Source organism: Chiloscyllium punctatum, chromosome 32, assembly GCF_047496795.1.
Source record: "Chiloscyllium punctatum isolate Juve2018m chromosome 32, sChiPun1.3, whole genome shotgun sequence".
Classification (NCBI taxonomy): domain Eukaryota; kingdom Metazoa; phylum Chordata; class Chondrichthyes; order Orectolobiformes; family Hemiscylliidae; genus Chiloscyllium; species Chiloscyllium punctatum.
In genome coordinates this window covers 66177054-66199994 of record NC_092770.1, presented here as the reverse complement: position 1 = coordinate 66199994, position 22941 = coordinate 66177054, and the positions used below count along the sequence as shown (strand labels likewise).

Genomic DNA, 22941 nt, shown 5'->3' with positions numbered 1-22941 from the left:
CTCTTCGGGAACTGGGCCGACCAATCCTCTATCCCCTTCACCGTCAGGACTGACCACCTGAAGGTGCTGGGTATTTGGTTCGGGGGGGCTGGGGCGTGCGCCAAGACCTGGGAGGAGCGGATCAGGAAGATGAGACAGAAACTAGGCAGATGGGGGCAACGGTCGCTCTCCATCGCGGGAAAAAACCTGGTCATCAAGTGTGAGGTACTCTCAGTATTGCTATATGTGGCACAGGTCTGGCCTATCCCCAGGACCTGTGCCGCCGCAGTCACCCGGGCCATCTTCCAATTCATTTGGAGATCAAAGATGGACCGGGTCCGAAGAGACTCTATGTACAAAGACCGGTGCAATGGGGGAAAAAACACGCCCAATGCCACCCTCACCCTGATGGCCACCTTTGTGTGTGGCTGCATCAAGCTGTGCGTGGATCCCCGGTACGCAAACACCAAGTGTCACTACGTACTGAGGTTCTACCTGTCCCCGGTGTTGCGAAGGATGGGCCTGGCCTCGCTGCCGCGGAACGCTCCGAGTAGTTGGACCGTTCCGTATCACCTGTCCTTCGTGGAGAAATTTATGAGGAAAAACACCTTTGACCACAAGTCCATCAGGAAGTGGTCAGCACGTAGCGTCCTTGAGACCCTTCGGGAAAAGGAGAGGGCGGATCCTGTCGAGCGGTTCCCTGAGCAGACTGTCAAAGCCATTTGGCAGAATGCCTCATCGCCAGAACTTTCCAACAAGCACCAAGACGTGGCTTGGCTGGTGGTGAGAAGGGCTCTGCCTGTGAGATCCTTTATGCACGCCCGGACTCTCTGCCGCACCGCACGCTGCCCTCGAAGTGGCTGCGGGGGGGACGAGACTGTCACACACCTCCTTCTGGAATGTGCCTATGCAGAGGAAGTCTGGAGAGGAATGCAGTGGTGCTTGTCGAGGTTCGTCCCGAGCAGCGCTGTGACGCGGGACTCCGTGCTCTACGGCCTGTTCCCCGGGACTCACACCGAGACGAACATTAACTGCGCCTGGAGGATCATCAACTCGGTGAAGGACGCTCTCTGGGCGGTCCGAAACCTGTTGATCTTCCAGCTGAAGGAGTTGACCCCGACCGAGTGTTGCAGACTGGCACATTCCAAGGTCCAAGACTACGTGTTGAGGGACGCGCTGAAGCTTGGGGCAGCTGCCGCCAAGGCGCGGTGGGGAAAGACCACTGTGTAAGATCGGCCTGCCGAAAGAAGAACAGGGGGCCCATACAGACGTTTTTTTGGGCTCTGCTGATGCCTCAGCCAAATATATGTATATATACAAGATTGAAAAAATGCACAGGATTGTAAAGGACAAGAATAAAGTCGAATCTGTGTTTGTAAATATGGACATATGTATGGCATGATCCAATGTACAGACCATCAAATCATTTATGAATAAAGTATATTTTGAAATAAAAAAAAAATTTAAAAGGCATCTGGATGGGTGTTATGAATAGGAAGGCTTTCGAGGGATATGAGCCAAGTACTGGCAAATGGGACTAGATTATTTTAGGATATCTGGTCAGCATGCACAAGTTGGACCAAAGAGTCTGTTTCCATGCTGTACATCTCTATGACTTTATGAACCCCTGGTCTCAATGACTGCATTGATTCTTCAACCCAGGATCACTGTCCTTCCACATCGACGATCAACTTTTCAGCCAAAGTGTTCAGAGCCTTGCTGCTTCTTTATTACCACCAATCCCCATCTTTCATGAGGCCAGAATTGGTGGAATGTTTGAATTCTAAAACGATTGCATGGCTGAAGCAGGCTACACAGTTAGTTTGGGGCAATGACACAGTGCAATTACAACTCAAGGATGAGACGATCAGATTTGAGGTTGTATTTGACCTAGATTCAACATAGCACACCAGTAAAAAGGTAAGAGATGTTTTGAAAGTTAGGATATGGATAGCAGGTTTTCAAGAAGACGACAGCCATAATTCTTTGGGCTAAAAGGATCAAATAAAATGGGGGGAAAGCAGAAATAAATAGGATACTGAGTTGGGTGACCTGTCCTGATCAGACTGAATGGGCTACTTTTGTTCCTCATTTCTCTGTTTAGCAGTTTTTCAGATAAACTGAAGCCTATGGAGAGTTTCACACTTTGAATATTTTTTATAAATATAAACACACCCACAAAGTGTTTGCAACTTTGAACGTGGGCAAGGGGCGTGCTTTGCAACTTATGCAACCACAATAACTTCACACATCTTTAATGGACATTCTTGTAATCACAATGCCTGGTTCATTCTTCGGAGTCAGAAGGTTGTGGGCTCAGGTCCTATTCTCCAGAGATATGAACACCCCAATGCAGTACTGAGGAAGTGCACTCTTTAGATGAGTGGTCTGCCCTTCCAAATGGTAGAAAGGATTCCTTGGTAATATTAAGAGAGAAGTGAGAGATCCTTCCCGGTGTCTGGGACAATTTTTATTTGCAACACCACAAATATCACAAAAAAATCTGCTTTAATTAAAATATTTTTCTTTCTGAAACATGGCCTTACACAAATCTACTGCCGGTGTGTATTCCTAAATTACAACAATGTACAACTGCACTTCAAATGTACTGAGTTGGCTATGGAAAGTTGTGTGGCAATGAAAAGTGTTATATAAATGCTAGCCTTTCTTTCTCTTTTGCTGTTTAAGATTGGACAAAATCTGGCAGGCTCAGCCACATTTCAGCAGGCAAAACAAGAAAAAAAGGGGCCAAATCAAACAGGCGTCATTTTCACCTCACTGACAAGGTAAATACTGGCACAAGCATATTTTTACCAAAGGGATAGAGTGTGGACTGGAAGAAACAAGGCAAGAGAGAGGCAAGGGGGTCACATTCAAAAATAGGGCATTCAACAAAAAGGATCAATGATTTAAATTCGAAGTCCCAGTCTCACAAAGAATCAATGCCTCTAGTAAAGTGAAAGAAAAAATGTTGCAGAAAGTTAACAGGCTAAATAAAAAGACGACTTTTAACAGGATGAGTTGCAAACACTTGCAGTTTAAGTGGACATGTTAATCACTGTGACTGAATGGGAGACAAGCAGTACCCTCTTCTGCTTCCTCCAGTTTTTCAATCAATGGCCATGTGGAGGACAGAAACAGGAAAATACCCAAACAGAAAGGGAGTTGGCTACTCTTAAATCTAGATCTTTGAGACAGTTCTTTGCCTGAATACACTGACAGGGGAAAACAAACACTGAAGTGCAGACTAGTTTAATAAGTTCCAATTTTCCCCTTACATGAATTTCCAAGGTCACGTGAAGTGGCCATGCTAAAGTGTCCATAGTGTTAGGTGCACTAGTCAGGGAAATGGGTCTGCATGTGTTACACTTTAGAGGGTCGGTGTGGACTTGTTGGGCCAAATGGCCTGTTTCCACACTGTAGGGAATCCAACCTAATCTTCTGGTATCACTCGGTATGGTTCAACTTGCCTCGAGTGCAGAGTGGTCCCCACCCCACCCAACCCCTGGCTGCTCACAAATGCCACGATGGAAGCTGGCACCAGACCACTGGATTCAACATATGGTTATGGCAGGCTGACCAGATAACATGCAATGAAGGCTGGCATTCAGGGCAGCTTATGGGTCACTTTGTCCACATGCTGCAGATAGACTCTCAAAGCCGTTAGGAAAGGAATTCCAGGATTTTGACCTCGCGATGTAAAGGAACAGCAATATATTTCCAAGTCGGGAGGTAAGTGGATTGGAGAACTTGCAGAAGGTGGTGTTCCTTTGTATTTGGTGCCCTTGTCCTTCCAGATGGAAGTGGTTGAGAGTTTGGAAGGTAAAGCATAAGGAAGTTTGTGAATTTCTGCAATGCATCTTGTAGTTTTTTAAAATTCATTTGTGGGACTTGGTTGTTGCTGGCTGGCCAGCATTGATAGCCCATCCCTATTTGCCCTTGAGAAGGTGGTGGGGAGCTGCCTTCTTTAGGCCATTTCCGAGGGCAGTTGAGAGTCAACCAGATTGCTGTGGCGCTGGAGTCACATGTAGGCCAGACCAGGTAAGGAGGGCAGATTTCCTTCCCTAAAGGACATTAATGAACCAGGTGGGTTTTTCCAACAATTGACAATGTTTCATGGTTATCTATCGCTCTTAATTCCAGATTTTTTAAAAAACTGAATTCAAATTCCGTCATCTGCCGATAAGAGACAATCTAACCACTGCCCCCTTGACATTCAGTGGTGGTACCATCAAGGAAACCACCCCCCACTTTCAACATCCCTGGGGTTACCATTGACTAGAAGCTCAATGGTGGGATTCGAACCCAGGTCCTCAGAATATTATTCTAGGTTTCTGGATTAATAGTTGAACGATAATACCATGATGGTACGCACTGCTATTACTCAGTGTCATTGGTGGAAGGAGTGGATGCTTATGGATGTGGTGCCAATCAAGTGGGTTGCTTTGTCCTGGATGATGTCAAGCTTCTTCAGTGTTATTGGAACTGCATCTATCCAGGCAAGTGGAAAGTATTCTGTCATACTCCAGATTTGTCTTGTAAATGGTGGACAGGCTTTGGGGAGTCAGATGGTGAGTTACTCAGCACAGTACTGTACCTCCTTGCCTCTGACCTGCCCCTGTAACCACTGTGTTTATGTGGTGAGTCCAGTTGAGTTTTGAGTCAATGGTAACCCCAGGGATATTGAAAGTGTTTCATTGATGGTACCACTGAATGTCAAGGGGGCAGTGGTTAGATTGTCTCTTATCGGAGATAAGCATTTGTATGTGCAAATGTTACTTGCCACTTGCTAGCACAAACCTGGATATTACCCAGATCTTGTTGCATTTGAACATGGACTTGCTTCAGTATTGGATAAGTCATAAATGAAGTTGAACATTGTGTGATCATTGGGATATATCTCCACTTCTGACCTTATGATACAGGGATTGATTGATGAAGCAGCTGAAGGTGGTTGGCAAGGACAGTACCCTGATGAACTCCTGCAGAGCTGTCCTTGACCTGAGATGATTGACCTCCATCAACCACCATCTTTCTATGAGCCAAGTAGGACTCCAATCAGTAGAGACTTTGCTCCCTAATACTCATTGATTCTAGTTTTAAGAGGGCTCCTTGATGCTACACTCGGTCAAATGTGGCCTTGATGTCAAGATCTGTCACACTCACCTTCCCTCTGGAATACAGCTCTTTTGTCCATGTTTGAACCAAGGCTTTAATGAGGTCAGGAGTTTAGTGGCTGTGGCGGAACCCAAACTGGGTTAAATTACTGTGTTGCCTCAATATCACATCTGGCTCTTTCTTACACTATTTGAGAGCCCAGGGGGAGAAAGTTGATAGAGAGGGAGGTGGCAGTCAAACTGCAGTGTGGATTACAGAGAGAGGAGTCTCAGCAGCTACCATGAGCACCAATAATCCAGAATCTGGTTTCCAGCATCTGCAGTCACTGTTTTTACCTCAGCAGCTACCAAAACCATCGAAAGGATTTCATCTCTTCATGTGACATTGGTGCCTGATGACTGCCGGGAACGTTCAATTCAAAAACATGAGGCTGGAGCCATTAACTCTTACTTCTCTCTGCTAGGACGCTGTCTGGCCGCCTAAATGGCTCCAGAATTTTGTTTTAAAATCAATATTTTGGCTTGGACCCTTCCGCTCTGTGCTATCACTGAGTGGTTGTACCTCACGCGGTTCTTACTGGGTGGAATAAACAACATATGCATCGTGCAGGATATACAAACATCAGGCGCAAGAAAAGCTTTCTCCTTAGCAACGCAAGGAGAAGACCTGAGAAAATCAGCACGCCTCGTTAATTTGTACTTCAGACTTTTTTTTTGCAATATTTCCTTTGCAATAGCTTCTCTTACACAGATTCATCTCCTCCTGAGTCCTTTTATGGTGATTAAAGAGAGAGTTTCCTCGCATTAAAAATAAAACATTAATACACAGAATCATTGTTTATAAAACGTCTAAATGAGGTTCTGCTCACTACACGTTCACGACGAGGGGAGAGGCAAGTCCCAGACAGCACTCAGGAACTGGGCAGTACAAACAGCAGCTGCCAGCCGCCCTTTCTAACTGCTGCACGCCAACACGCAGACAAGTTCACACCTTGGACAACATCGAGCGCCTGTTTCCTGCACCAGCTCACACGAAACAAACCCTATTTTCTTCAGTGTTGCACAGAAACTGTCATGAGCTGGCGCGCCTCAAGTGAAATGCAACAGGAATATACAAATGTTACTATTTGCACAGGATCCACTGGAATAATATACCGCCGGATCAATACAATCCTGTCTCTTTGGTAAAGAGTCTCACTCCAAGTGTCGCCCCCTTTGGAATTATACACGATATTCAGTGGGGTTCCATAGAAAGTGATGAATGAAACTTAAAGACGTCCATTCTATACTTTATTTGTTTGCACTGGGACTAATTTCACTCAAAAGAAACACACCAGTCTCTCTTTAAACCTCACTGTCAGTTTACATCTTCAGCATCGAGTGTGCAGACGATCGAAGGCATTCCCACTGGGAAGAAGCCCACGGTGTAAAGAAGGGATCTCAGCCTCTATTACCACACCGAATGGACGCTTTTACTCCTTAATGTTTGCCTTTTGGGCCATTTTCTCCACCCCTTCCAAAAAAAAAGGAAACTTCAGCAACTTTTCAGGACTGATCCAGTGACCAGTATTTGTGGGAGGCAGTCACGCTCCCTATGGGTTAGATTTCAACACAGTATTTTACCTGAAGGAATGCATCGCCCCCACTAGCGGAAAGAGACGGGGTTTCGTGTCACGGGTGAGGGGGGGGGGGGGTTGGGGCGCTGTGGTAGTGCCCCTATCTCTGGGACTGGGGTCCGGGTTCAACTTCTCCAGACAGGGTCTGGCTGAGAGCAACCTGTTCCTCAGATGCGGGATTCAGGGAAGTTTCTGAAACCAAGTCCCTTTCCTGGACCCGCTCAGCAGCTCAGGGCCCCCTTCACTCCAACAACAACAAATTGGATTCCTTACAGAGCGTCTTGGGTTCAAAGTGTACACGGGCGCGACAGAACATGCGGACGGAATTTTCCCTTTACATCTCCCGCACTAATTCATATATCAGGATGTATGAATTTTTTTAAAAAGTTGCCTTTAAATGACCATCGCCTGCTTCATATTGATTCTGAAGTTTAAACAAAACGGTTCAGAGCTGGCCTGGTGTTAACACAGAGGTATCAAGACAGACAACTTTATGACCTTTTATTCCTGATGAAGGGCTTTTGCCCGAAACGTCGATTTCGAAGCTACTTGGGTGCTGCCTGAACTGCTGTGCTCTTCCAGCACCACTAATCCAGAATCTGCAGTCATTGTTTTTACCAACTTTATAACATCCCCACGCTTTACTCTTACCCACTTTCTCTCCCCCTCTCCATCAACATGTCATTCTCTCATGATACAACTGGTACTGGGCACAGACACTCTCAGTAAGGGACATCAAGCACACACTCACACTCTCTCATCAACTGATGGGAAGTTTGGAAGCTCTCATCTTTCTGGTTCTAGGCTTTCCTTCACAGGGCTACATTTTCTCGCTAACTACTCCTGTGAATCCCCTTTCACTGTTTTCAACTTTCTCCCTCTCCCCAACGTTAAGACCCAGCTGGTCATCCACCTGTCACAATTCCAGAGTGCCCAACCACACAGAATTAAAGAAGAAAAAAAAGTCGATTCAAACTTGCCCGAAGCAGAGCTCGGAGAGCTTGTGGGTGTGTCAACAAGAAACAACGCTCGATCCGAACTCTGCAAGAATTCCTCCGTCAGCCAGAGATGGGTTTGAAAAACAAGCTGCACGAGTGTGAGAGCGTTCCTCTTCCGCACAGTGTGTCGACTCTGGGTGACAGAATTAGATGCACCGAATCCACATGTTTCAAAAGTCGAAGGAAGTGTTCAAAAGGAGGGACCGAGCATCTCAGGGAGACCCGCTGCCTTAGTTCAGCCCGAGCTCTCTACAGGGCTGCTAACTCACCTGAGAAACTTCATACAGGAGTCTGTAGTGTTCGTCTCTCTTCTGCAAAGTGCACAAACTGCAGCCCATTCTGAGTCAGCGGCGACCACGTTGCCCAAAGCTGAGGGAGGGGAGAGGGGAAATTCTAGACCCTGTCTGTTGTCTCTCATCAGTCACAAGAAACAGGCATTAGGCTGGGGAGTGTGTGTGTGTGTGTGTCTGTGTGTGGGAAGAGGTTGGGAGAGGAGAGGGAGAAGGAATGAGCATGAAGGATTCGTCCTCGTTTCCTTCTCAGTATCTCTCTCAACAGTTTTTGATTCAGTTCAAAGCAACACACACACTCCCCCTGCCTCTGCCTCGGTGCACATGACTACACAGATTCCAGCTCATGCATATGGATGAGGGCTTCATTGATTATTTATAACACGTCCTGATCGTGGGGAAAGAGAACCTTTCAGCTCAATGACAGATGAAGATTCGCTAATTGGGAAGCAAATATATTGGTGTACAAATTCAAGCCGCAGCATCCACGCCGCCTCCCCCACAAGCATCAGTTTTGGCCGCTCCAACTGTATTATGAAATGCTGCTCAAACGAAAAAAAAAATCGTGAAACTAAGCAAGGCACGTTTTCAAAAGTGAGCCAAGTCTATTCTAAGAATTTACACACGTTAAAATGCACGCAAAGTCCCACATGTCACAACCCGCGGGTTAAGTCAGTTTTGGGAATTCCTGCCAGGAATTGGGTCACAGTAAAAGCTGTATTTTTTTAAAAGCATGTCTACAAAAATTTCACTGGTTGTGAGCATCAAAAAGCCCAGCGAAGAAGGGATGGGTAAAATGTGCGGGCACCGTTTTTCTCTCCTGGTGTCCATGCAAAGGTTTTTTTTTAATGTTAAAAGTGACTCCCTGATGTTTTCTTAATTACATCCAAATTGGTTTCACGTCTAGTGACACCTACCCACCGCAAAATACCAAAAGAGGCAAGTATATCCAGGATCATCTGTTGCCCTCACCCTGGGATATAATTATCTTGTTTCCTGGGTCTCCCCTTCATCTCTCTGAACTGTCTTGAAGCGAGCCGAAAGATGATTTACGTGGAAACATAATCATTTGACATGTCCTGTGACGAGCCGAGTCTTGCCGGCTCTCTGCCAATGACACTGTCCCCAGTGAAGTTTTACTAATTGCAGATGATACGGATTAAAGTTGATCCACTTGGCAGCCTCTGCCAGTGTGCCATTTACACTCCAGGCCAGTGTTGTTCAGACTGCCTCTCTTCTGCAGGGTCGTGGCCAGTGTTCTTGGCTGTTATAGCTTTCTGTGAGCTCAGCCAGTACAAAGCATGAAGTACCCTCCCCACTGACGTGAGGGTGGGCAAATCATGGGTGAAAGGGGAGCAGGATAAGTACAAATGTCTCCTCATGGGTAAGAAACACACAACGGTGGGATCGGGGTGTGGGATTCAATGAAGGGCAAACTACAGCATTGCACGCATTGGAGAAATGCAGGGTGAAGTGCACAGTAACATTGGAAGACCAAGTGGGAATGTCACATGTGGATTGGGCAGAAAGGAGGAATATGCCCAGTGAAACAGGGATGCATGCCCACTGGAGGCCAAGGAAGAATCCAGTATTGTGCCACTGGGAGAAGTTGTCCCACTTGGAAGTGGGAGGGCCTGTGACAGGGTGGTCCCTGGAGGAGAAAGTGAAGTGACTGATTTGAGAAGGGACAGTTCAGTTAGAATGCAATTTGAGTGAACGTTAGGTATATCTACTGCTTCAGGGACACATTGTGCATCTACATCACACCTGGTACTTTTTGAGTTGTCAGGTTTTTGGGAAATAAGCCATTTTTAAAAAAAATGAATCGAATGGTCTGTTGTTGATTTTTGTTGGATGAAAAGAACAAATGCTCTGACTAATGTGACCATGATAAAACGATAATAGTAGTCTATTACTGCAAGTCTTCCACCAATATACCGTAGATAATTCACCAAGATATCCTAATGTCTTTTACAACAAATTAGGCACTTTTGAAGTAAATAATTATTTTAATGTTGGAAAGAGGACACTTAACTCATGGGAGAAAGTGAGGACTGCAGATGCTGGAGAGTCAGATTCAAAAAGTGTAGTGCTGGAAAAACACAGCCAGTCAGGCAGCATCCGAGAAGAAGGAGAATCGATATTTCAAGCATTAGCGCTTCTCATGTACATTAAGGTTCACAATAAGCAATGTGGGAATCACCAGGAAATCTGGAACAGGATAAATTTTGGCAAGAACACCTTGCTCCTCTTTTACATACATCTGACAGGGAACTCAAGGCTTCAGGTACATCATTGCATGAAAATCAGCACCTCAGTGTGCAGCACTCCCTCAGATTTCATTTACTCGTGGGATGTGGGTGTGGCTAACTGGCCAGCGTTTATTGCCCATGTCGGGTTGCCCTTGAGAAGGTGGTGGTGAGCTGCCTTCTTGAACAGCTGCAGTCCGCATGCCGTAGATTGACCAACAATGCCCGTAGGGAGGAAATTCCAGGATTTTGACATTGGAGGAATAACAAGTGAGAGTGATAAATGGCTCTAAGGGGTACTTGCAATAAGTTGGAATATCAGCATAAATCTTGTGCCCACAGTGGGATTTGAACCCACAAGATTTCAGTTTGTAGCATTTTGATAATTATATTTAAAGAACAAATAGCACACAAATATTTTAAATCCAAATAGTGGATGACAAATTACTGTTTCCCAACCTCGGCCCTTTTGTGCTTTGTAACCTTGGTTACATTGGAGTTGATGGTATGGATCTGGTGGAATTATACATCAAATATGAAAGTGCTCCGATCAGTCAAGACAATAATGTGTGCAAGCCAATCTAAACGTTGGCAATTTGGTAACTTTTAACAAGTACTTCAAACTACTGATAACGTTCCACAATCTTTCCTCTTAATTCAGATAACAATGGGTGCAGGAAGCTTTATACATGTACTAATATGCAGTGACAGGAAGTCAATGAGCTTCAAACTGTAGATTTTGAAGTCAATTGTAGATATGGAAAGTCCCCAGCACCTGCAGACATTTACACAGCAGATGTCAATTCACTTTACCACCACATAAGAAGCTGCTTTTATTTTCCTCCTTTATCCTTAGGCTGCTTGCCTCTTCACCCCATTTCAATTCACTTTGTACTTGAGACTTTCTTTGGCTGTTATGTGATTTTGGAAGGCTGTTTCCTGGCAATGGAGGTGGTTCATTAAAAAGTGACCGAAAACTTTGCTCCCAGGTTCTGAAACTGTGAAATGTGTGAATTGAATGTGAGTTGCACCTTTTCTGACAGATCAAATGTATAATTGCCCCCCTGTGCCATCAGGGGACTGCATCATGGAAGGACCTATTGGAGCCCTCTGTCCCATTTAACATTGTTGGCAGCCATATGGCCCGGGATGCACCAAGTTTATTTCATGGTACATGGGAAGACACCTGTGGAAGTAGCTGAAACAAACATTTGTGCTCCCAAGTTGATGGAGTGGGGAGGTGGGATCAAGCAGTATCCCACTCGTAATTACTCTCCAGCCACTCTATGGATTTTGGGACTCCACATGAAAACCACAGGCCTGGACATTATAACAGGATCACAACACTCCCTGGATGGTGTGAAACTTTCAGACAGCTACCAAGGAAGAAGGAACTGAGGATCTATTAAAGAGAGCTTGTTTGGAGCAGGAGTTAATCTGTGCTGGAATATAGGCATTACCTTAGTCTGATCTAGCTCCCCTCAATCTCATTCTTTTATCCTCCACATCTGTTTAACATCTGCCAGGCACCAGGTAAGCAGCTGCTGTCATCTGGAGATGCCCGATGCCAACCTCACCTTTAGTCCAATTAGGGAAGTTGGATTGTAAACTAATATCTCCAGAGCACTTGGTCGCGACACAGGCTCGTGACCTGGAACTTATCCCAGTGTCAGGTTCCTGAACCTACTTTGGAAATCTGGCCCTGGCCAGCCAGATGTTGGATGGGGATAGGAATGGCCTCATTTCTCCTTATCCCCCCATGGTTAAATAGAGAGTATTCATATGCTTCACAAACAGGGGAGCTAACTGAAAAACACTTGGAACTGTTATAACTGAATATAGATTTGGCATCTGAGGAAAATACAGAGAATTCTAACTTCTCCCTGCAGATTGATTTTTACAGACAGTATTTCTGGAGATGTGTTTCCTTCTAAATAAAGCAAAAATCCCCAAATTCCACCTATGGGATCACACTTTGTGATTTATAAACACAACTACTTGTTTCTTTTTTTAGTCTCTCCGTACAATTTGCTATGATTGCTGCTGCACCCCTTCTCTCTCCAGCACTCTACTTCCTCCTAAACGGAGACTGAATAGAATTAGATGGTCTGCCCTAATGAAATTCAATGGTGCTCTATTTCAGATAGAAGATAACCAGTGTTCTCCTCGCCCTCTTCCCTTGGGGTTCAGTGAGTTTATCGCATGGGTAATTGACCATTCAAAGTTGAAAGACCCCAAGCCTGACCTTTTCGGAGTTATACAATCCCAGTCAACGGTGGGGGAGGGAGAGATCTTCAATGTACCCGAGTTGGAGAAAGGGGAGAAAAAAACTATGTTATATGGAATTCTTACTTGTGATTGCTACACAGCCTTTGCTCAGTTTCACCTCAGAGTCACATGGTCAGCAATGTCAAATCCTATTTCAGAGACCTGAATGTATGATCTCAGTTGACAGTGCACTGCAGTATTGAAAGAATGCTGCGCGGTCAGAACTGCCATTTTTCAATATGTGAGGTTAAATTGAGACCCCCATCTTTCTTCAAAATTTGAAGAGAATGAGTCTGCTTGAAAATGATCAGGGGAGTTATCCGTGGTAGCATGGGCAATATTTATCCCTCAAATCACATCAAAAAATGGGTAGTCATGTTGTTGTTTGGTGTGGAAATATTCATTATCACAGAAGCCTTCCAGTGCAGAAAGAGAGTACTCATCATGTCTACACCAACCCTTCAAATGAGCATCATTACTTAAAGCCATTGTTTCTTCTCCAATTCCTTGCACATTATTTTTATATAATACCCTCCTGATTGCCTCAAATGATCCTGCCTCCACTACTCTTACACGTAGAGCATTCCATATCCTAACTACTCAGAATGAAAACATTTTTTTTCCCTCACATCACTCTTGCTTCCTTTGAAAATTGCTTCAAATCTGTGCCCTCTTGTTCCTTTTACAAATGGAAACAGCTTCTCCCTAACTACTCTATCCGGCACCCCCTCCCCTCCTCCAGGATTCTGGAAACAGCTTAGATTGCCTCTTGGCCTTCTCTTCGAGGAAGACAGTCCTAACTTCTTCTATCTATCCTTATAATTGTAATATCTCATCCCTGGAATTGGTTTCTTTCCAACAGTGACACTGTTTCTAAAGTACTTATGTGGCTGTAAGATGATTTTTGGGATATTCTTAGATTCTCTTCCATTTAGTATTGCCACCTGAGGTTTAAGCCAACAGTTAGTGAAGATGTAACATTGATATTAATAGGTCATCGGCTTAATTGCAGACTGTGGGTTGCTGTTGCAAAACGGCTGAACCGAATTTACTTGTCATCAAAGTACAGCAGCCTAGCTGAACATCCTGTCCCCAGCTGTAGAACATGCTATAGATGTTGTAAGCTTGTCAGCTTTCATCTTGTTCAATGATACCACAATAACGTAAGTGACAGAAAATACTGAAATAGTGCATGTTAATTCTGATTCCAATCATTTCATGAAAGCTCATCATAAACAGGACTGACAGTTTTCACCATCACTTCAGGTTGAGTCCATTCATGTCTAAAATGCGCAATCTATCACCGTTGGTGGCTAATTTCTACAAATGTCATACTTTATGAGATCTGCTCTGGTAAGTTTAAGGTTGGCATCAAATAATTCTTCCTCAGTGACTGGGTATCACCAAGTGTGCAAACTTGCAAGATGAAGGTTCAACTATCAGCCCTCCATTGCCACAAGTAAACGTTTCGACCTGGACAGATGAGAGTGCGTTGCACCAGGAAGAAAATGGAAATGTTTAGCTAAAATATGCTATGAGGTAAGTTACCACATCAGAGCAGGAACAACATGGACTGTCCCATCAGAGAAACTGGCATTCATTAACAGTGAAGAATTTGAATCTCTTCTGTAGTTTTCATGAGATTGTGTGCCACTGTTGTTGGGGGTGTCAGGAGGAGGATCGCTGAGAAATCCATGGGATCAACTTTTGTTGCTCTAACCTATTACAGCCAAGTTTATTGCTTGTTCAAAATTTTGAAAACTTGCAGCTTTATTTATGTACCTGAGATTTCCCACTGCGCAAACATTTAAAAACAATAGTCGCTATCTTAACTTTGGTGGTCTGGTCCAGGATAATATCAGTTGTTAAGAGTGCTTATTTGAAATTTGACAAATTATTGCATTTGTCCTGATGAACACAAGACAAAAAGATTTGGCAACTTGTCTGTTTTTACTCCAAAAATGTTCAAGCTCTGTACTCGGGATAAACTGATTCAGCGAGTAGGAATACATTCCACAATCAACTTCTAGATTTCAAAATATAGTCGGTTCTGCTATAACGTATGTTTCTTCAACGCAAAGAATTTAAACCATTATTTGTAGAAAATGAACTTTCCTTACCTGTATTGGCTATAATGCGATTCTGGCCACATGAGTTTAATTAGCGCAGCTATTGCACGATTTTCTTACAACTCAAGATCACATGAGAATGGAACTATCGCGTTATACCAGAACCGATTGTATGTATATTTACAACAATTCATCTTGAAAAGGACAGGGCAATTGTAGTACCGATGCCCTGTAAAAAACAGCATGTTTTCTGACTCACTTTGAGGAACATTGGTAGACAAGGTGTGAAAACAGGTTCCAATGAGACGCCTCAATGTCTGTATAATGGCACTACGTGTAGTAGCGAGGGTTACTGTCCCCCAACCAAGTTTTGGTTTAGAACTGGGCATTTCAGCTTACAAATTACAACGTCTGTCCTTTGAATATCACTGTTGTGAAAACTGCAAAGTGCATGCATCTTGCTAACGGTAATTGCCAGTGGTAGGTTATAGTACCACATCCCACTTCAGAGACTGAAGCATTTATAATAGGCTGCCACTCCACTTCAGTGCTGAGGGAATGCTGCACTGGAAGAGATGCTATCTTTTTAATAACGTGCAAAACCAAGCCTCATTTCTTTGAGGTGAGCTTGGATTATCCCAAAAAGCAAAATTTTGAGGAATAGGCATATTCTTCCCAGTGTTCCTGGTCTCTCTCAAATACCACTGTTTGATGTTGCGTGAAGTGATAGCCTAGTGGTATTACCACTGGATTATTAACTCAGAGGCCCAGTTAATGTTTGAAACTAGAATTAGGGGAATAGCCTCAAAGTAAGTGTGAGAGGATTTAGGACTGAGTTGATGAGACACCTCTTCACCCAAAGCTATGGTGCAATAGCTGCGCCATTCTCTGCCCAGTAAAGCAGCTGAGGCTACCTCACTGAATGCTTTTAAGGCAAAGGTAGATAATTTTTTCAACAGTAATTAAGAGTTATGGTGAACGTTCAGGTAAGTGGAGCTGAGTCCACAAAAACATCAGCCATGGTCTAATTGAAAGGTCCAGCAGGGTCCAGAGGCCAGATGGTCTTCTTCTGCTCCTATTTCTTATTTTGCAAGAAGGTGAAATGTAATTTGGCAGTGACTATACTTCATAAGTATATAATTGGTTGTGGCACACTTTGGAAAATCCTTAAGAATGAACACTGCTAGATATATGCAAGTCTTTCTCTCAAGTGACAGACACTGCACTTGTAAATCAGCAGAACTTGCCTCTCTCCTCACTGAAAACTATTTGTGGTCTGCACAACGAGATGTCAGCATCGAGTCACTTGGATTTTCCTGCTGGTGAAAGGGATTCTGAAGTCAAGCCACTGGCCTCCTGCTATGTTACCGAGCAAATGATAATGTCAAACGCTGCTGCACCTGCTTTCAAACAGACTGTCAGGTTAAAAAAAAACTATCATGTGCCCTGACTGGCCCGGTCTTTGGTTACCTTACCTTCTGTGCAGTATTAAAAATCGTGTTATTGGATCTGACTCTTCCTCACGACAGGCTGCTATCACATTGCTGAGCCAGCTGTCTGAGGGACACACAGGTCTGGATGATTTTGACCCCACCCATTGTTCTGGGAAAGACCAAGTCCCAACACACTGCACTGTCAGGGGGAGAGGAGTCAGCGCCAGCTGTTACATCATTGTACAGGTACTTTAAAGATTACAACACAATACTGCATTGGGTTGGCACTGAGAATTCTGGACTCTAAACGCTGTCTCATAACAATACTCACACAGGCCTATTGCAAACCACAGGAGACAGCAATTCGATTCTGCAGTCTAAATGAAATTAATCTTATGTCACCAATGAAACTGCCATTAACTAGACTTTTGATTGAAATGAACTGTGATATTGTTCAGACGTACTGTGAGAAACAGCCTGGTGGGTTCAACTCTATTTCATTACTTCCTGCTCCATTGATTCTTATTTGGTTCTGTTTTTCAAGATCTCAAAATGAAAATCAGGCACAACTGGTGAGCCTGTTTCTCAGAGAGAGTTGCATATTGGTCTCCTCGCCATTTCTTTCTGCACTGGTCCTGTTTTCTTTCACATTGATAGCTGGGATGACTTCCTTCCCAGCTGCTAAGATTCCACTCTGTGGCTGGAAAGCATTTCTGGCTCTTCAAGCCCATCACATTCAGAGTCAAGCTTCTTACACCTTTCCCCTTCACTGCCCCATCCTCCCCAGCCATCAGCCATTTACTCATTTGCTCAGGTGATATACACATGGTTGTGCCAACGCAGAAATGTCAACAAAGGAAATGAAACAGAGGAACATTATTCTGACAGGAAGGTCGAAGTCTGTTAACCCAATGACAACCAAATTGGTGAGGTGATCCCAGTTTCAACTAGTAGCATTGGCACAGTACTGAATTTTGTGACACAACATTATTTTTGTTCTTTCAGAGCTGACAAGATTTGAAGGACAAAATGGCCTCCTTTTAAGTTGGATCATTCTAGTCTACTGATTCTATCACTGTCACAACATATTGCTGCAGACATTATGGCCGCTGATGCCAATCTCTGAATTTGGTTTTGGTCAGCCAATTATCTGATGCTCGCTGTAGTTGCGTGAATCCTAATGAACCTACAATTTCACTTTGCTCAATGGGCTACTTTAATCCAGAGAGATTGAGTCTAGGTTCTTGATAGAGCCAAGACTAAGAATGCTTCAAGTGAGTAAAGGATATCTGCAGTTTAAATAGCTAAAACAATACAGCCTGCCAGCTAGGTAGTTATTCTACTGCCAATTCATTCCATTCAGGAAGAATTTTAGTGTCAGTTCCCACCCTCCTCTTCCCCATTCCATGGCTGAGTCCAACTGGCCAATGTTGCCTCGGTTTACTGTTCAGGTTGATGATACCTGTGCTCTCTTGCTCCCATTGTCACAGCAGCTGGGAGTCGTCTACAGGTCAAATACAACTGAGCCAGGATTCCTGCATTTAGTGACCCTGATTGGTTGCATCAGCCTAGTTATTGTGATGAGCTTCACAACAACAGCAGCCATACTTGCCAGGATTATGAATTGGAAAATGAAGGTTACAATGAATGGCAATTTGGGTGAAATGTCAGAGCTAATGGTACTGGTGGAAGCCAGTCCCTTTCATAAGATGCCAGAGGGTACATGGACTCTATTCTTGATTCACTGACACCTACAGTCATAAGGAGAAAGTGAGGATGCTGGGGACCAGAGTTGAGAAGTGTGGTACTGGAAAAACACAGCAGGCCAGGCAGTATCCGAGGAGCAGGATATTCAGCAATTCCTCATCAAGTGAGGACAAGGGCAGCTTTGGTAATTAGCTATGTTAATCCACAGTTGTATCGCCTAAGAGGGATAGAGGTGTCAGTTTGGAAAGGCCTGTTTCCATACTGTAGGGAATCATAAAAATAATAAATAATAAAGAAATAGAAGGTGGCTACAGAACCAAACACCATTGGGAAATACAAATCAAACAAAGAAAAAATTTAAAAATGGGAAAATTAGAAATAAAAACAGGTGATACTCGGGGATATGGAAGAGACCAGTTAGAGAAGAGGAAAAATAAAGCTGAATATTTGGCTCTTAGATGTTCTCACTCCCATAAGGTGTTTATCCCCAAGCTCTTATATTTCAGTTTCTAATGGGCTTTTCCATGCATTTTCTGCTTCACTGCAAACCTAATTCAATGAGAGACTTGCAGGACGTGCAACTTCCAATCCGGTTCTAGCCTGAAGCAAGCAGAGATTTTTTTTGTAAACTCAAGACAGACCACCAACATATGCAATAGATGAAGACTTTCCCACACAAACTAATTCAATAGGCATATGCCAAAAATGGAAACATCAACTGCTTTATAACATATTCAGTTTATCAGACAGGAAAATTTGTTGCTTACTCTGGTAAGAAAGCAAAGTCAATCTTTATTACTGTGATATCACGATGACATTTTTTTTATTTCCTTGGTTCTACCTTTGACAGAATTTGTCAACAAAATACAGTCATGAATATACCTTGCAACATAGTAATATTCGGAATAGCAGTGAACCATTCAGCCCACAAGACTGCTCTGCCCTTCAATTAGACTATGGCAGAAACATACCAAACTCAATTTTATGCTAATGTTTCATTTTCCTTAGAAATCCTATTGTGTGGAAGCAGACCATTCAGCCCATCAAGTTCACACCAGCCTTCTGAACAGAATCACATCCAGGCCCACCCCACTACCCAATCCCTGCAACCCTGCGTTTCCCATGGCTAATCCACCGAGCTTGCACATCCCTGAAAACAAGACGCAATTTAGGATTGCCAATTGCATATCTTTGGACTCTGGGAGAACACCCATACAGACACGGGGAGAATGTGCAAAGTCAACCAAGGCTGAAATCGAACCTGGCTCCCTGGTTCTGTGAGGCAGCAGTGTCTTGATCTCTTATCAGCAAAAAAAAATCAATCTTAATCTTGGATGTTCCAAACTGAACGCCTTATCAGTGCTGGTCTGGTGGAACATTCTGGGACTGCAGCCTTATCAGTGCTAGTCTGGTGGAACATTCTGGGACCCTGAGTGAGATGTAACTATGACAAAATATGATCCTAATTAAATGCCAGTATAGATTTAACAGATCCATTTCTATTCAGGTTGAGAGGTAACTTAATAGAGACATACAAGATGATCAGAGGGTTAGATAGGGTGGACAGTTTTTCCTTGGATGGTGATGGCTAGCATGAGGGGACGTAGCTGTAAATTGAGGGGTGATAGATATAGGACAGATGTCAGAGGTAGATTCTTCAGTCAGACAGTAGTAGGGGCGTGGAATGCCCTGCCTGCAACAGTACTAGACCCGTCAACTTTAAGGGCATTTAAATAATCATTGGATAAACATAAACATGATAATTGAATAGTGTAGGTGAGATGGGCTTCAGTTTGGTTTAACAGGTCAGCACAACATCAAAGGCCAAAGGGCCTATACTGCGTTGTAATGTTCTATATTGTGAAGAAATTTAACCCAAAAGGTTTTATTTTAAGTTGTAATATCTTATCCTGTTATAAGGTGGGACAACTGGATGTATAGAAGACACTTCTAGAGAATGAGGGACCTCATGTTCCGATTTCATGAACCTGTAGATGCTTGGCAGCTTTTAAACCATGAGGTGAACTTTCTCTGACCTCAGCATCCTTTAGGATGGAGATACTTAATGTCAGAAATCAGAGCCACATTCTGTGGTTAACATGAGGGTTGGAGCTGAAAATTGTTAACTTGATTGATTGGCACCACATCCAGAAACATCATCTCCCTCCGCCACCGATGCTCAGTAGCAAGTGTGCACCAATCTTGTAGAAATTCACCATGTTCCACAGACAGCATTTTCCAAATACATGCCCACTTCCATCTAGAAGGACTAGGGCATAGATACATGGGGACACCACCACCTGCAGGTTCCCCTCCAAGCCATTCACCATTCTGATGTGGAAATACATAGCCATTCCTTTAGTTTCGCTGGGTCTAAGTCATGGAATTCCCTCCCTAATGGCATTGGTGACCAACCTGCAGCAAATAGACTGCAGTGGTTCAAGAAGGCAGCTCACCACGAACTTCTCATGGGTAACTAGGGAAGCGTCAATAGAATGATGGTGCAACCAGCGACGCCAACAACTCACAAATGAATAATAAACAAATAAATTACTTCTGTACTCAAATTCTGAAATCTTGAGCATTTTACTCATCCTACCATTCGCACTGGCTGTTGCACATTTACCCATACAGGCCATAGCCTCTGGAATTCCTTCACTAAATCTTTCACATTTCTTTGCTCCTTTAAGGCATTTCTTAAAACCTGCCTCTTATAAAATGTTTAGTCACTAGACTGAACACCTGCTTCTGTGGCTTAATGTCGAATTTTATTTGTGAAACACCTTAAAACAGTCTACTATGTTGAATGGACAGTCTACTATGTTGAATGTGCAATATAATTGCAGGTTATTATTAAAAGGTTTGACAAATTAAATCAAATTTGAGTTTAGGTCGTGACCATACCCTTATGGGAAATGCACACTACCAAAAAGGAGTTACACTATCTTGTTCATGCCATGCCCCAAATAGAGGTCATTGTGTAGAATATAGGTGCAGAATCCTCCATGCATCCATTACGGAAAAGTGAATGGAAGACAATCTAGGAACATAGGAAGAGAAGTAGACCATCCAGTCCCTGATCTATCCTGTGGCTGATTTATTCAGCTTATTCCACCTTAAAAGGTGATCTCACATTGCTTGTAACTGTTGCAAAACCAAATTAATGAGAATTACCTTCTTGTTGTGGTTCTATATTGAACATCCTCCACAACACTGCCAAAAATATTGCTCCAAATGTTCAACATCATTTGTTTGATATCTGCCATAAATTGGTCATTCACCAGATTCCGACCATGTTATCTTGCAAGAGAAGCCAATAAACAGACTTGGAGACAAGAAAACTGTAGATGCTGTAATCCAAAGTAGACAAACAGGAGGCTGGAAGAGCCAGGCAACATCAGGAGGTGGACAAGTCAACGTTCTCCCTCTCGAAACCCTTCATCAGGATTAGAGAAGGGAAGGCAGCTCAGAAATAAATAGACGGATTGGGTGGGGCTGGGGGCAAGGTAGGTAGGATAGCAATAGGTGGATGCAGGTCGGGAATTATTGTGATAGGTCAGTGGGAAGGATGGAGTGGATAGATGGGAAGGAAGATGGACAGGTAAGGTCAGATTGGGGTGGGGGGGGGGAGAAGGAGAGTAAGGGCTGGACATGGAATGAGGTTGGGTGTGGGGAGATAGTGAAGCTAGTGAGGCAGGAGATGGATTTGGAAAGAAGAGGCGGGGGTGGAGATGGGTGGAAAGCTTATTTGAAATTAACTCAATATTAAGTCCTCCAGGCTGTAGGCTGCCCAGCCAGAAGATGAGGTATTGTTCCTCCAATTTGCGGTCTGATTCACTATGGCAATGGAGAAGGCTAAGGATGGATATGTCGGAGGGGGAGTCAGAGGGGAATTGAAAGGGGTGGTGACCGGGAGATCAGGCTGACCGTTCAGGGCCTGGTGACAATGCTCGGTGAAACAGTCATCGATCCTATACTTGCTCACACTGATGTAGAAAGGTCCAGATTGGGATCACCAGATGCAGTAGACTTGGTTGGAGGAGATGCAGGTGACCCTCTGTCTCACCTGGAAGGACTGTTTGATGCCCGGAATGGAGGTGAAGGAGATGTACGGTCAGATGTTGCACCTTTTTTGGTTACATGGGAAGGTGCCGTGGTGGATTGGAGGGGTTGGTGGGGAGTGTGGTGCGAACCAAGGAGTAGCAAAGGGAACGGTTCTTGCGGAAGGCACAACCTACCATGGCCCACAAAACCACCATCTCCCACATCATCCATGACCTCATGGCCTCTGGTGATCTCCCCCCTCCACTGCCTTCATCCTTATAGTTCCCCAGCCCCACACTCCCCGATTCTACCTGCTACATAAGATCCACAAGCTCAACTACCCTGGCCAACCCATAGTCTCTGCATGCTCCTACCCCACTGAACTCATTTAATTCTCCCTTGACTCCATCCTCTCCCCTTTGGTCCAGGCACTTCCCACCTACATCCGGGACACAAACAATGTACTTCATCTCCTCAGAAACTTCCAGTTCCCTGACCTTCAGCACTTCATTTTCATTATGGACATGCAGTTCTTATACACATCCAAACCCCACAATGACAGCCTCCAGGCCCTCAGCTTTTCCCTCTCCAACAAATCCATCCAGTCCCACATCCCCACCAATACCCTCCTCCACCTCGCCGAATTACTCCTCACCCTCAATAACTTGTCCTTCAAGTCTTCCCACTTTTTCCAAATCTAGGGGTTAGGTATGGGCACTCACATGTGCCCTAGCTACACCTGTCTCTTTGTTGGTCATGTCAAACAGTCCCTCTTCAGTCCATACACTGGTATTGTGCCCCAACTCTTCCGCTGTTACATTGATGATTGCATCGGTGCTGCATCCTGCACCCAGGCTAAACTGAACCAGTTCATTGACTTTGCTAACAATTTGCGCCCTGCCTTTAAATTCACTTGGTCCACCTCAGACACCTCTCTCCCCTTTCCACCTCCGGTGACAGTTTATGGACTGACAGTTACGATAAACCCACAGACTTCCATAGCCATCTGGTCTACACCTCCTCCCATCCTCTCTCCTGCAAAATCTCCATCCCATTTTTTCAATTCCTCTGTCTCTGTCGCATATGATCTTACGAGGAGATGTTTCACTCCCTCGCATGCAAGATGCCCTCCCATTTACAACATTCTTCCGCTGCAATACCACTCTGACCA

The 22941-nt window shown here is 44.2% G+C and overlaps 1 protein-coding gene across 3 annotated transcripts in view; it reads right to left on the bottom strand.

Annotated features, from left to right (window-relative positions):
• pdzrn4 (PDZ domain containing ring finger 4) overlaps positions 1-22941 on the bottom strand; it is a 477824-nt gene that overhangs the window by 129277 nt on the left and 325606 nt on the right. The window contains exon 1 of one of the 3 annotated variants that reach the window (XM_072552570.1): positions 7980-8291. The exons of the other annotated variants lie outside the window; for them this stretch is intronic. Coding sequence (XP_072408671.1) covers positions 7980-8048 — 69 coding nt within the window. The 5' untranslated portion in view covers positions 8049-8291. Of the gene's footprint in view, positions 1-7979; positions 8292-22941 lie in introns of those variants that run through there. 3 annotated transcript variants of the gene reach the window in all.